The sequence below is a fragment of the Ascaphus truei genome, chromosome 9 (genome assembly GCF_040206685.1).
Source record: "Ascaphus truei isolate aAscTru1 chromosome 9, aAscTru1.hap1, whole genome shotgun sequence".
Classification (NCBI taxonomy): Eukaryota; Metazoa; Chordata; class Amphibia; order Anura; family Ascaphidae; genus Ascaphus; species Ascaphus truei.
Window position 1 is genome coordinate 51,273,181 of NC_134491.1, and position 13,799 is coordinate 51,286,979.

The 13,799-nt window shown below is 44.9% G+C and overlaps 1 protein-coding gene across 7 annotated transcripts in view; it reads left to right on the forward strand.

Annotated features, from left to right (window-relative positions):
* DAAM1 (dishevelled associated activator of morphogenesis 1) overlaps positions 1–12,974 on the forward strand; it is a 113,580-nt gene extending 100,606 nt beyond the window's left edge. For all 7 annotated transcript variants that reach the window (XM_075614798.1, XM_075614799.1, XM_075614797.1 and 4 more), the window contains 5 exons: positions 1,225–1,332; positions 1,971–2,031; positions 6,092–6,223; positions 7,753–7,923; positions 8,967–12,974. In XM_075614798.1, the coding sequence (XP_075470913.1) occupies positions 1,225–1,332; positions 1,971–2,031; positions 6,092–6,223; positions 7,753–7,923; positions 8,967–9,176 (682 nt within the window). In that variant the 3' untranslated portion in view covers positions 9,177–12,974. The remainder of the gene's footprint in view (positions 1–1,224; positions 1,333–1,970; positions 2,032–6,091; positions 6,224–7,752; positions 7,924–8,966) is intronic.
* The last annotated feature ends 825 nt before the right edge of the window (positions 12,975–13,799 follow it).

A 13,799-nucleotide genomic window follows, 5' to 3' on the forward strand; every position in this document is an offset into this window, starting at 1 on the left:
GGGGGCATGCGGGGACCTTCCGACCTTTTTGGTCAATCGGCTAGCGGGCAGCAAAAACACACAATACATACATACATACATATATACATACATATATACATACATACATACATATATACATACATACATATATACATACATACATATATACATACATACATATATACATACATACATACACACATACATACATACACACACTCCCCCCTCCTACCTTTTTGGAGGCGGGGGAAGCTCTGACAGCTCCAGTCCCCGGTGCTGATAGGCTCCCCAGCGCACCACGTGACGCGTCAACGCTAGGGATCTCAATTCTCTTGCATCCCCTGGCGGCTGACGCGTCAGAGCGCCTTGTGCGCCGTGCAGCGAGGGGGGACTGGGACCGGCTCGGAAGGATACCCCTGCTGGTGAGGAACGTGCAGACGCAGCGGGACCAAACCCTTAGGTTGGCGATATTTTACTGAAAGATTGCGAAGTCGGGGAGCGAAACATGGTGTGCGCGCCACATTTAGTGTCGGCAAGAAGAGATTTTAGAAAATGAAGAGAAATTGAGATGCACATTGGTTTAACGCTTGGCGAAGCCTTGTTGGAAAGTGTTGCGTATCTCTGAGAGCGAGAGCCCGGAGAATTCGCTGTTTTTAAGCTCCCTCAATGCGCAGTACATCGCCAACGCAAATTTTCTCTGTGGAAAAGCAAAATAAAGTATTACCAGAGCACATCCCATTAATTAGAGAACAAGAGACTAGAAACCGTGATTATTGCATAGAGAGGTGGACATGATGGGCAGGAGACAGTCCAGCATTATTTCAGAGATGTTGTCTAAAGCAACGGCGTTCAAAACTGCTGTGTATGACCCCCGCCCACCACTGGTTATTGGAGACCAATTGTTCAGTAGGTTCCATTATATATATTTTTACCCTGATCACACGCCTTTTTGTGTGTGGGAAAGAACATTGACATTTTCTAGATTTAGAAGATCTGCCAATTTTATTTCCCCTGCAGTGCATGTTGGTAAGTGGGGAGACACCTTTAACTAACCTCTTCAGTACCATAGGGGCCTGCAACTCAAAGGTGTCTCTAGAACTGCATTGGAAAGTGGGAAAATGTCACGTAGAAGCCCTTAATGTGTTCGTAGTTTCAATAAGATTCTCGGCATAATTAGACAGAGCGGCGTGTTGATTTTGAAGGAATGTTGTACTTTAGCATATATATGTATTCTACTTACAGGAACATAACCCTGTTGCACTATCTCATAACTGTGGTGGAAAAGAAGTATCCCAATGTGGTAAACCTACATGAAGAACTACAGAGCATCACCGAAGCTGCAAAAGTGAAGTAAGTGGCATTGTAGCCGTTCAATAAACTGTGCAGCAATAGAGACCGGATTATTTGGGGTACAACTGGGGTGTACCCTGTTCTTAAAAGGCGCAATCCAACGAATGCCAATATGGTATGGAGTCTTTCAGAGACCGGGAAGTGCTAGAACAAGAGGTCACTACGCTGAAGCGGGAAGGTGGCAGTCTCGGGGAAACGTGAGGAAGCCCGTCTTCCCGGAAAGGGTGTGCTGGGTGTTTGGAATTGGCTCCCAACAGAAGTGGTAATAGAGAAAAAGTGGGCAACACCAGTCCTTAAGGGCCACCAACAGGTCAGGTTTTCAGGATATCCCTGCTTCAGCACAGGTGGCTGAGTCTTTGACTGAGCCACTGATTGAGCCACCTGTGCTGAAGCAGGGATATCCTGAAAACCTGACCTGTTTGTGGCCCATTGTCCAGGAGTTTCCCACCCTTGTAATAGAGGATGTTAATACAGTAAGGGAATCAACAAATGCTTGGGATTGAGCTGAAACGATCCTGGATGTGAAAGAAATCTGGTCTGGCGTTTTACCGGAGAGATGCGCAGGCGCGGTGGGCGGTGCCGTTCATTTTCAGTGAAGTTACGTTGCACGTAGTGACTTTATTTTGTCCATTTTACAGCATGACGGAGCTGGACAAAGAAATCAGCACCCTGAGAAATGGCTTAAAATCGGTGGAAAGTGTAAGTTCCTTCCCTGCCGGGCTTCTAATTGTAGAGCGCTGGGACGCATTGGCGTTCTGCGTTTGCCGGGCAGGATGTAACATCTGAAGCAGAGCTCGTAACTGTGCATCCAGGGGATTACTGCTCCCCCATGCTGCTCGTCTATTCTTAACCCATTCAGGGCTGGAATGTATGGGCTATCTACGTAGTTCTGGGCTTTAAAAGGTGCAGTCCTTAGGATCAAACTAAACCAATTGGCTGTGACATGTTTAAGGGGTTCATTTTATATTTTGTAAGGTAGCTGGTAAACATCGGGAGCACGAGGAGTTCGAGTTTCGCTCGCTGCTTTCTTGTGTTAAATGAAATGTTTGCTGGTGTAAATCCTTCCCTCATCTTTATTTGTCCTCTGAAAGGGTACATGGCGAGGTTATCCCTTTCGATGTCGGAAGACTGTGCCGCCAGATCGTTGGAGGGGAGGGCGGGAAGAGAGTCCCGCACCCAGACCCCAGTGACGTGAAGTGGGTTCCCACTTCCATTGCGTTCACTGCTCCGATGCAGCGATAAACAGGATCTCCCCTTAAAAATAGACAAGCAAAGTCGCATGACAGTCCCTGTATGTCATCAGGGCCCCGGGCACGTCAGCACTCCTGAAATAGGTTAAGGATTACGGGTAGGAAACACTCCCCTATCCATAGTCCCCATTATAAACAAAATCTTTTAATCTGCACAGAAACCAAAACTGTTACGTTTGCGTCCAGCGTGATTTCATGCGCTGAGATAAGGCAATTACATACCACGGCAGTTTGGGGCAGAGAAAGCGTGTTGTGACACATTGCACTGTTTGCGTGGTGTAATAAACGGTTCGCTAAAAGTGACGCCATGCTAAACTTGGCGGATTCTTTGATGCCGGTTGAAGGGAGAGAAAGTGATGTGCCCCTAATCCACACATTGGTGCGTCCCATTGCAGGCGGCACATCATGTAACCCCTGCTTTTTATTTTTTTTTGCTACTCCCCAAATCACAACCTGATTCACGTGAGCCAAAGACCTTGATACATTGCTGAAAAGATGCACACTATGAAGAGGAAGCGCCTTTGCTCCAAAATTGCCTAGATCTGGGATGGTCAACTCCAGCCACCAACAGGGCAGGTGTTCAGGATATCCCTGCTTCAGCACAGGTGGCTCAGTCTTTGACTGAGCCACTGATTTGGCCACCTGTGCTGAGGACTAGCGTTGACCACTCCCGGCATTGATACATAGTGCAGCCATTGAACACCATACCAAACGCTGGGTGTGTCGGGCACCTTCAGGTCTCTGCTGTCCAGCTTTCTGCTGCTGTAAGAATGAGATCACAGCGGAGTGCCGACTTGGGTACCAAAGACCAACAAACCTCACCTAGCCATGCAAGCGTCAGTTATAAACTAACATGCTTTTTGCTCAATCTGCTTGTTCGTGCCCCTAATCTTCATATATCCAGAGATGAAGAATGGTGTGATATTCAGGAGGCTGACCCGAGGCACGTGGATGGGATCTCCAATGCGTTTCCTGGCCCAATATCCAGGCACCACACTGGGGTCATTGTCCTGTTTCAGTGTTTGTACCTTTTTATTGCGCACAGTGACCGGGACAGAAGATTCATCCTGGTGCATATTACATTCATGCAATATCAAATATTTGGGTGGCAGAGTAATCCCCCTAATCATAACCACTCCCTAAACGGATGCTAAGTACTTCAGAGAAACGCCTACAGAGCGATCGGTGAGCGATCAGTGAGCGATCAGTGAGCGTACTTAGCGTGACTTTGATGGCTGGAAGTTTGGAACCCCAGTTTCTGCATTTAACAATTAGATCCCAGAGTGGCTGTGGGTTATTCCAGCGGTGCGCAAACTGGGGGGCGCGAGATTTTTTTTTGGGGGGGGGGGGCGCGGGCAGTTGCAGAGGTTCCGCGCTCTCCCCCCAGGCATTGGCCTCTGCAATCTCTACTTACCGAGGTTTAGCCGGCTCCAGGACGCGGCGCAGGGTCATGTGACATCACGTTTGCCACGGTAGCGTGACGTCAAATGACGCCATGGGAGGTAGGGCGGGGTGCGTGCGCGCACCAAGGAGGAGAGCAGGCATGGTGTGGCGCAGCAAAAAAAGTTTGCACGCATCTGGGTTATACAACCACTTAGACCAGGGTTTTTCAATCAGGGTTCCTAGGAAACCTTGGGTTCCCCGGCACCCCTAAAGGATCCCTGCAATGTTCTGGTCATTTGAAAATGTCACCAAATACAGAAGAATTTACAATGTGTCTGATCTCAGACGCGCTATTAGAGAGGGTTGGGGTCCCTTACAATGTATCTGATCACAGACGTGCTATTAGAGAGGGTTGGGGTGCCTTACAATGCATCTGATCTCAGACACGTTATTTGAGAGGGTTGGGGTGCCTTACAATGCATCTGATCTCAGACACGTTATTTGAGAGGGTTGGGGTCCCTTACAATGTATCTGATCACAGACGTGCTATTAGAGAGGGTTGGGGTGCCTTACAATGCACCTGATCACAGACACGTTATTTGAGAGGGTTGGGGTCCCTTACAATGCATATGATCTCAGACGCACATATTAGAGAGGGTTGGGGTTCCTTACAATGCATATGATCTCAGACGCACTATTAGAGAGGGTTGGGGTTCCTTACAATGTGTCTGATCTCAGACGCACTATTAGAGAGGGTTGGGGTTCCTTACAATGTGTCTGATCTGAGACGCGCTATTAGAGAGGGTTTGGTTCCTTACAATGCATCTGATCTCAGACACGCTATTAGAGAGGGTTGGGGTCCCTTACAATGCATATGATCTCAGACGCACTATTAGAGAGGGTTGGGGTTCCTTACAATGTGTCTGATCTGAGACGCGCTATTAGAGAGGGTTTGGTTCCTTACAATGCATCTGATCTCAGACACGCTATTAGAGAGGGTTGGGGTCCCTTACAATGCATCTGATCTCAGACGCGCTATTAGAGAGGGTTGGGGTCCCTTACAATGCATCTGATCTCAGACGCGCTATTAGAGAGGGTTGGGGTCCCTTACAATGCATCTGATCTCAGACGTGCTATTAGAGAGGGTTGGAGTTCCTTACAATGCATCTGATCTCAGACGCGCTATTAGAGAGGGTTGGGGTTCCTTACAATGCATCTGATCTCGGACGCTATTAGAGAGGGTTGGGGTTCCTTACAATGCATCTGATCTCAGACGCACTATTAGAGAGGGTTGGGGTTCCTTACAATGCATCTGATCTCAGACGCGCTATTAGAGAGGGTTGGGTTCCTTACAATGCATCTGATCTCAGACGCGCTATTAGAGAGGGTTGGGGTTCCTTACAATGCATCTGATCTCAGACGCACTATTAGAGAGGGTTGGGGTTCCTTACAATGCATCTGATCACAGACGTGCTATTAGAGGGTTGGGGGTTCCTCAGAATTTCACTTGGGGTTCTTTAACCAAAAAAAGGTTAGAAACCACTGACTTGGACACTTAGATCAGGGGAGCGAAATCTGGGGGCGTGTGAAATTGTCTGCGGGGGGGGGCACGGTTTACAGAGGCCCTGCGCGCTCCCCCCTTCTCAACAGATCAGGATCTCCCAGCTTCAGCACAGGTGGCTCAATGAGAGGGTGTTGAAGAGCCTCGTGTGCTGGAGCTGGGAGACACTGAGAGCCTGACCCGTTGTGGGGGGGGGGGGGGGAGAAGGGGGGTTGAGGACTGGAATTCAGCCCCCCTGAATTAGATTGTTAGTTCTCCTGGGCAGGAGTGAGGTTTTTTTCTTCTGTACTGTGTGCTTGTAAATTTGATGCACTTACTATCGTGTAATTCCTCCTTTCTGCCCCCATTCTTGGCACAATCTAAATAAAAAAAAATATACATCCATAACCACGGTGTCTCTGCAAATGCTACGTACCGATACTACCATTTCTTCATTTGTGCTTCTACCATTAGGTCGTGAAGGGGGGGGGGGGGCGGGAGGGGGAGAGTAAAGGACAGTTTGAGAAGTTAATACCAAATAAACCTAGTCTGCTGTCCCAACCTCATGCTTTGTGTTCTGTGCTAGGAGCTGGATTATCAGAAGTCTCAGTCGTCGCTGCCCGGAGATAAGTTCGTCTCGGTTGTCAGCCAGTTCATCACGGTCGCCAGCTTCAGTTTCTCTGATGTGGAGGATCTTCTAACGGAATCTAAGGAACTGGTGAGTGTCAAGTTTGCAGAGATGCACACTGCTGGCAGGTCACTCGGATGTCCAATTCAGGTTTTCAGTTGCCGGGAATGTAAGACACCCCAGATCTGGCTTTATCCACAAAGGGGGAGCAGTGTTGGCTCCAGTTGTGCGCTACAGAATCCCAGGACAACATATACAGCAGGAATGTGATAACAAGCCTGTTGATTGCTAACAGAATGTGGATATGTTTCCTGTTCTCTGAGGTAATGCTGCTTTCACATATTGTAACCACATTACAGCCAGGCTCGTGGGATTTTACAAGGCACTTGTTGTGAATGAGATGAGACAAAGAATAGAAATAACATAAGACAAGGCAACAATGCTATGTGCAGTATGGACCATGTAGACAGGTAAAATGTGTCCAAAGTACAGTTTTAAAAAAACAATCGGCACAAATACCGTGTAGCACCAAGTCACGGTATTTTAGGGACCCCGGCACATCTGGGACCTTTACTAGTGTTTTTAATGGGGCAGGAATTCACATTTTACAAAGTGCCTTACAACAGGGAGGCTGAACTCCAGTCCTCAAGCTCCCCCAACAGGTCAGGTTTTCAGGATATCACAGCGTCGGCACAGGTGGCTCAATCAGTCCCTGCTTCAGCACAGGTGGCTCAGTCTTCGACCGAGCCTCTGATTGAGCCACCTGTGCTGAAGCTGGGATATCCTGAAAACCTGACCTGTTGGGGGGGGGCTGGAGGACGAGCTGAACACCCCTGTCTTAGAACATGCACGCGCATATCCAGCGCTGTGTCTGTTTGTGAGCCCGGTGTCTGTAGATCCGCATTTCCGCGGCCCTTCTATGACACGCTCGGATCTCGGTTTGTATCAGTAATCGGCTTCTTTTGGTAAAGATGTATTGGATAATGAGCATGTAAAAGGTTATAACAAGCAGGGTACCGTCCACTGGGTTTGCTGCTGATGGTATGGATTGTAATTGTCTACTTGTACACACGGTACTACTGATTTACTTCTATCGCCATATCCAATTAGATCAAAACCCATTGGGGCAATAAAATCCCTTTTGAGTATTTACATAGCTGCAGTGTGCTGGCTCCTCAAATTTATGTATTTTTTTTTTTGTTTTTTTTAGATAACTGGTTTCACTGAATAAATGCACAAATCTAACACCCGAACACACATTTGGTTTTGATATAAGGCCATGTGGCTATAATGGATAATAGGTAACAAAACAACTTCAAAGTGATGTTAAGAGCAACTCTCATAACTCCAGCAGTGCTAACTCTCAGTTTTATGTGAACACCCGGCCTCTTAGGTTTTTACTGCTACTCATTAGATGAAAGGTTAGGCACTGGTAAACCAGAGCATGTGTGTTAAACATGTTGTTTATATGTGAATATCTATTCCTTGCATAGGTAGGTCAGATCAGCAATACAAACATAGAGAATTTGGAGTGAAATCACTTTCTCTAGAGCGGCCTGACATGACCCAGCTCTGTTACGAAGGGTTAAATTAACATTTCCTTCTTATCCTTCACCCAGTTTGTGAAATCTGCTAAACACTTTGGGGAAGAAAGCGGCAGAATGCAGCCAGACGAGTTCTTTGGGATCTTCGATCAGTTTCTCCAGGCGTTTTCCGAAGCCAAGCAGGAGAACGAGAATCTGCGGAAGCGGAAGGAGGAGGAGGAACGGCGGATGCGGATGGAAGCTCAGGTTAGAAATCCTTCATCGTGTGCTTTCATTCTGCATTGGGACCCGGGGGGGGTGGGGGGGGAGGAGAGAAGGGGGGCTGTGTTTGGGCAGAGCTTGTGGGCTTCCTTACCTAAAGTCTGTGTTCATTATTTACCGGTGCTGTCCCACGCAGGACAGAGCTGGCAGAAATACAGTATGTTTAATAGAAAGAAACAAATTAAAAGGGGGGAAATAAGTATACAAGTATAAATATTTGCCAATCTGAACCATTCCCATTGGCATCATGGGTGCTGAATTTGGGGGTAAGGGTTGCTGCATTTCAATGAGGTTTATGCACACACCCTGCATGTCAAATGACCAAGTAACTACCTTTCTCCTGACCTCCTTTGAAGGATCTCTTGAGTTGCGGGTGTACAGAAGGAGAGTAATGTGTTTAAAAGGCAGCAATCCCATTTGTCAGGAGTGGAATGGTTAAGAGGCTGTAATACTGATTGCGTTAATGCAGTTAGCTCACATATTTATTTAATTAATAAAGTAAAGGGGGAGGGGCGATCCAACACAGGCACTCATTCAAAACACAATTTATTATAATCCACTCATCATAATAATAGCATGTTCTTGTAAAGCGCTGCTAGTTTTTACGTAGCGCTTTACAGAGACATTTTGCAGGCACAGGTCCCTGCCCCGTGGAGCTTACAATCTATGTTTTGGGTGCCTGAGGCACAGGGAGATAAAGTGACTTGCCCAAGGGCACAAGGAGCCTGGGAATTGAACCAGGCTCCCCCTGCTTCAAACTCGGTGCCAGTCAGTGTCGTTACTCACTGAGCCACTCCTTGTTCTAATCTCATCAGTGGATTATAATAAACCTTCTTTTTAGGAGCGCCTGTCCCTTGGACTACTTATGCAGTATCCTAGTTTTGTGTACCGGTTTACAGAGCACCCTTTGTCATTGTTTTTGGGTGGCATGTATATATACATATATTTATTTCACTGCTATTAGAGGATAATGCAATCTTGAAAGACACACAAAAAAAAATCTGTAAGACTTTTTGTTGTACTTTCAGCTGAAGGAGCAGCGTGAACGAGAACGCAAAGCCAGGAAGGCGAAGGAAAACGGCGAAGAAGGCGGAGAGTTTGATGACCTCGTGTCGGCGTTGCGTTCAGGCGAAGTCTTTGACAAGGACCTTTCCAAACTAAAACGGAATCGCAAACGCATAACCACTCAGGCGACCGAGAGCAGCCGGGAGAGACCTGTGACCAAGCTCAATTATTAATTCCCTTAATTAACCCATGTATTAACCTGTAGCAGGCTTTACCAAGACTTTCCTCCATTGTAATCACACTGCCGCGGACGTTGGTTGTATTTGTGTGGGTTGAAGAACGAGGGGAACGTATGTGTACATATGTACTTTATGTAAAATAATGTGTGTGCATATGTATGTGCAGAGAAGCATCTACAATTATGCACACATACATGTATATAGTCCAGAAGCGTCCACGCACAGATTGAATGTGTGATTATTGCAGTATTCTGTATATACGTGTACAGAAGTTAACACATGTATACATACCCACGGTGTATGAATAACTTCTTTTTCTAAAACGTAAGATTTTTCTAGTGCAAAAGCACAAACCATGTTCTTCAGAAAGAAGGCGGAAGCATTCCTCAAAATGTACGGACTGTTTTGTTTGTATTTGGTTTTGGAACTCCTTAAACTAGCAATCTGCTTACATTTGGGGGGGCTGCGGGGTTGGCTTGGGTTTTCATACCTTAGAAGCTGCTGGGGATACTGCGGAGTTTAGCCGTGCTATCCTTGTTTCCATGGGCCCCCTGGTAGCTGCTATATGAGCCACTGAAACACCCGGGAGATAAAAATATGGCCGCCGGGTCACGCGTGTCAAAACAAAAACGAATCTAGCCCCTGGGGTCCTCGGTAAAAGGCTGCAACATGTTCTCTGTGGGCAACCGCAGACTTCCTTGCCATTTTTTTTTGTTTTTTTTTTTTTGCAACAAATAAAACAAAATGGCATTTTACTGGCAACTTGGGGTGTCCCCAGAACTGGGAGCAGCACTGTTAGACTTCAGGGGACCCCCCATGATCTTCCAATGTAGAAAAAACATATATATATTTGAGGGGAGGTGTTAAGACCTTTGCTGCCAGCGAGGTTTGCAAAGTAATATGTTGCTTGGCCCTTAGGAAGCAAACCGGCAGAGAAAGTATCCGCGGGATGTAAGGATGTTAAAGAAATCGTGTTCCAATAGATGGCTCCCAAGCATCTTCCATGACACTAATGGACCAATAAATAATGTTTATAGCAGGGGTGGCCAACACCAGTCCGCAAGGGCCACCAACAGGTCAGGTTTTCGAACTATCCCTGCTTTAGCACAGGTTGAGCCACCTGTGCTAAAGCAGGGATAGCCTGAAAACCTGACCTGTTGGTGGCCCTTGCGGACTGGTGTGGGCCCCCCCTGGTTTATAGGATCTGTAGTAAAATAATCCGTTGTAAACATGCTGGACACACACTCGGCTATAATTTACATCCTTGGCACTGATTACAAACCTTTCATCTCATTACTACTGAGGGTATCAATGTGTTTGTTTTGGGCTGGTTCCGGCTTCTGTAGCGTAGAGACTTGTGTTTATAATCATTTAGGTGCTTTTGGTTAGAACTGTATTCAGACTTATCAACAATTTGTCAAAAAAAAAAATAAGTGCTCATTACTGTAAAAAAAAAAAAAAAAAAAATGGTATTTTTATACTGAATGGTTTTCCTGGCCAGCTATTGCAGGGGGTCTTCGCAAGAAGTAAGACGAGACATGAATATGTGACGTTTGTTTATTTTGTGGGATTTTTAAATTGTTTTATTAAATAGGGCAAACTGAATTCTCATCATATTTAGGTCAAAGTTAAAAGCTACGTTGATCCAATACATTATTTTTACCAAGATGCCAAGAAATTGTTTGTTTTTAATGTTGCTTTCACTGAAGCTGTGAGCAAACTGTTACAATTCTGTCAAAACCGCAAAACCTCTCAGGAAACTAAAAATGCAAATAACCCCTCCTTAAATTCCCTCTAAAGTCCATGCTTGCAATCTGTAACTTCGCTTAAAAAGAAAAATGTCAATTTTGCAATATGTTAGGACTGTTTTTTTTTTTTTTTAACTTGAGTTATTTATTGTTTTTAATTTTCAGAAGCACGGTTTTCTTTCCCTGCAGGGACCTTTAGATGTACTGTATTGCAGTAAAGGTGCTTTCACTCTTGCAAAACTCTCCTAAAAATAAAAATCACTTAAGTTCTAAATACGCTAAACCAGGGGGAGGCCAACTCCAGTCCTCAAGGGCCACCAACAGGTCAGGTTTCTAGGATATCCCCGCTTCAGCACAGGTGGCTTAATCATGAGCCGCCTGTGAAGGACGGATATCCTGCAAACCTGACCTGTTGGTGGCCCATGAGGACAGGAGTTGGTTAACCTGCGCTAAACTCACTTTATAGTTTTTGTTTTCATTTAAATACAGATGTATAGTTTAAAAATAAAAAATAAAAAAATGACACCAAAGCCCTAAATAAATGCAGCCTGTTCCCCTTTGCATATTCCCATAATGCATCATAATCACAGACACATGTGTCACCAGGAACTGTAGCATTGCTGGACGCTCGAGCAATGAGGTCAGTTCCTCCTACTTGTTTTATTTTTGACCACATTTGTTTTTTCGTGATGGAAACCAGGAGCCCCCCTTGAGCCAAACACCACTATTTTCAGCTCGAGAGACTCCCGTAGTTATCGAGATACCAGTGAGGTGTAAATATCCCTCAGAGGAAATAATACGGCTGCCTAATCGCAAGCCAATAGGAAGCTGCAACATCATCGGTTGTGGCTTCCTATTGGATGACCATTTAAATCCCCTTTAAAAACCAGGAAGTAATACTGGTAACTTCACAAGCATGTATCTCTGGGACCTGGGGTGGTCCCTGGAGCAGAAAGTGGCACCGTGCAGCTCTGGAGGAGCCCCCTAGTTATAAGCCTATAAATACAAATGTGGGTTGTTTGGTAACATAAAAATGTACACCTAAATATTTTTGTCTTTAAAAGCTGCTTCAGGTTTGAAATAAGTTAAACAATTCAATTACTACAGGTCTATTATATTTCCTTGAAATGTAATATATGTTTCAAAGAGTAAATGCATCTTCGTCATTAACATGGTTATTTGTTGGGACTTTTCTTCACTCACTGTATAAATAAGTGTACTGGTCACAATGAAAGATTATTTCCGAGCACAGCAAATTAGTATTGTGCGCTTCAGAAAAGCGGCGGGGGGAAAAACTCCTGGTGAGTTTTCTAGACGTGTTTTTGTTCTCACTATATTTCTCATTCTAATCACTTAATGACTTTTGATAGCGGTATAATTCAAACTGAAAACCGCGACGCGCCGAGTTTAAAAAAAAAAAACAACCACTTTGAATGCAACGGTGCAATATGCGCGTCCTTTTCATTTTTACCTTTACAATTTAATTCTGTTCACTTTCTGAAGTGCCTATTTATGTTTTTATACCATTTAAATATGGGCTACAAAAAAAGTTTGCATTTTTAAAAATTACTTTGATTTACAATTTACAGTAATATCAAGTAAAATGTTTTTGAAATGAGGTTTGTTTTTCTTAGAGCCAAATCAAGACTACTTTTTGTATATATTTTGTTTTGTTTTTTCGTTTTTCATTCCTGCGAAACGCGCTGTCCAATTAACCCATTTAGTGCCAGAGAGGGCAAGTCTGCCACTGAAGGTTATTCCAGGTGCCATCATTGAAGAATGCTTTTAGATTGGTGCTGGTGTATGTAGCTTTTCTTTTCTGTAACGTGTGCATTTTAAAATCTATTTTTTTTTTTTTTTAACTAATGCCCCCAAAAAGGAAATCATTATACTTTGTAAGCTTGTCTTTGTCATGGGCTTTGAGCTTAGTAGTAAAATAGTTAATAGGAACAAGAATGTTAGAAGTAGAACTGAAAGAAAAGTCACTGTTTTTATGATGTATATTTAACAATGGAAATATGCAATAAAGACAATTCCATGGGGAGTACTCCCATTGTGTGAATTACTGTACAGCAAACACACAATGCACACACGGAAAAGACTATTGTATCTTGGTAATCAGGGAGAAGAGGTACTGTGGATACAGTATCTTGCAAATAGAAATGTGGTTATAAAGAGATGGGCTGCTGACCTTAAGGATTCGTGTTTAAAGAGCTTAAAGCAATAATCCAGCAATGCTGCTCAAAGCAATACATAGCTGCAAACTCATGCAGAGGAAGGGGTCAAGGGTGAGTGATCTTTTAAAAGATTATTGAAGGACACTAGGAAAATTATATTTTATACCACATTGTGTGCTATATCATCCTGGATGGCCCTCCGCCGCCTTAAACTCAACATGGCTAAAACAGAGCTCCTCATACTTCCTCCCAAACCTGGCCCTACTACCTCCTTCCACATTACTGTTGGAACTACGATCATTCACCCAGTAGCCCAAGCACGCTGCCTAGGGGTCACACTCGACTCCTCTCTCACATTCGCCCCTCACATTCATAACATTTCTAAAACCTGTCGCTTTTTCCTCCGCAATATAACAAAGATACGCCCTTTCCTCTGTTGCTGGACTGCTAAAACTCTGACTCAGGCCCTCATTCTCTCCTGTCTTGATTTCTGTAACCTCCTCCTGTCCGGCCTTCCTGCCTCTCACCTGTCTCCCCTACAATCTATCCTTACCGCTGCTGCCAGAATCACTCTACTCTTTCCTAGATCTGTCTCAGCATCTCCCCTCATGAAATCCCTCTCCTGGCTTCCGATCAAATCCCGCATCTCACACTCCATTCTTCTCCTCACTTTTAAAGCTTTACACTCTTCT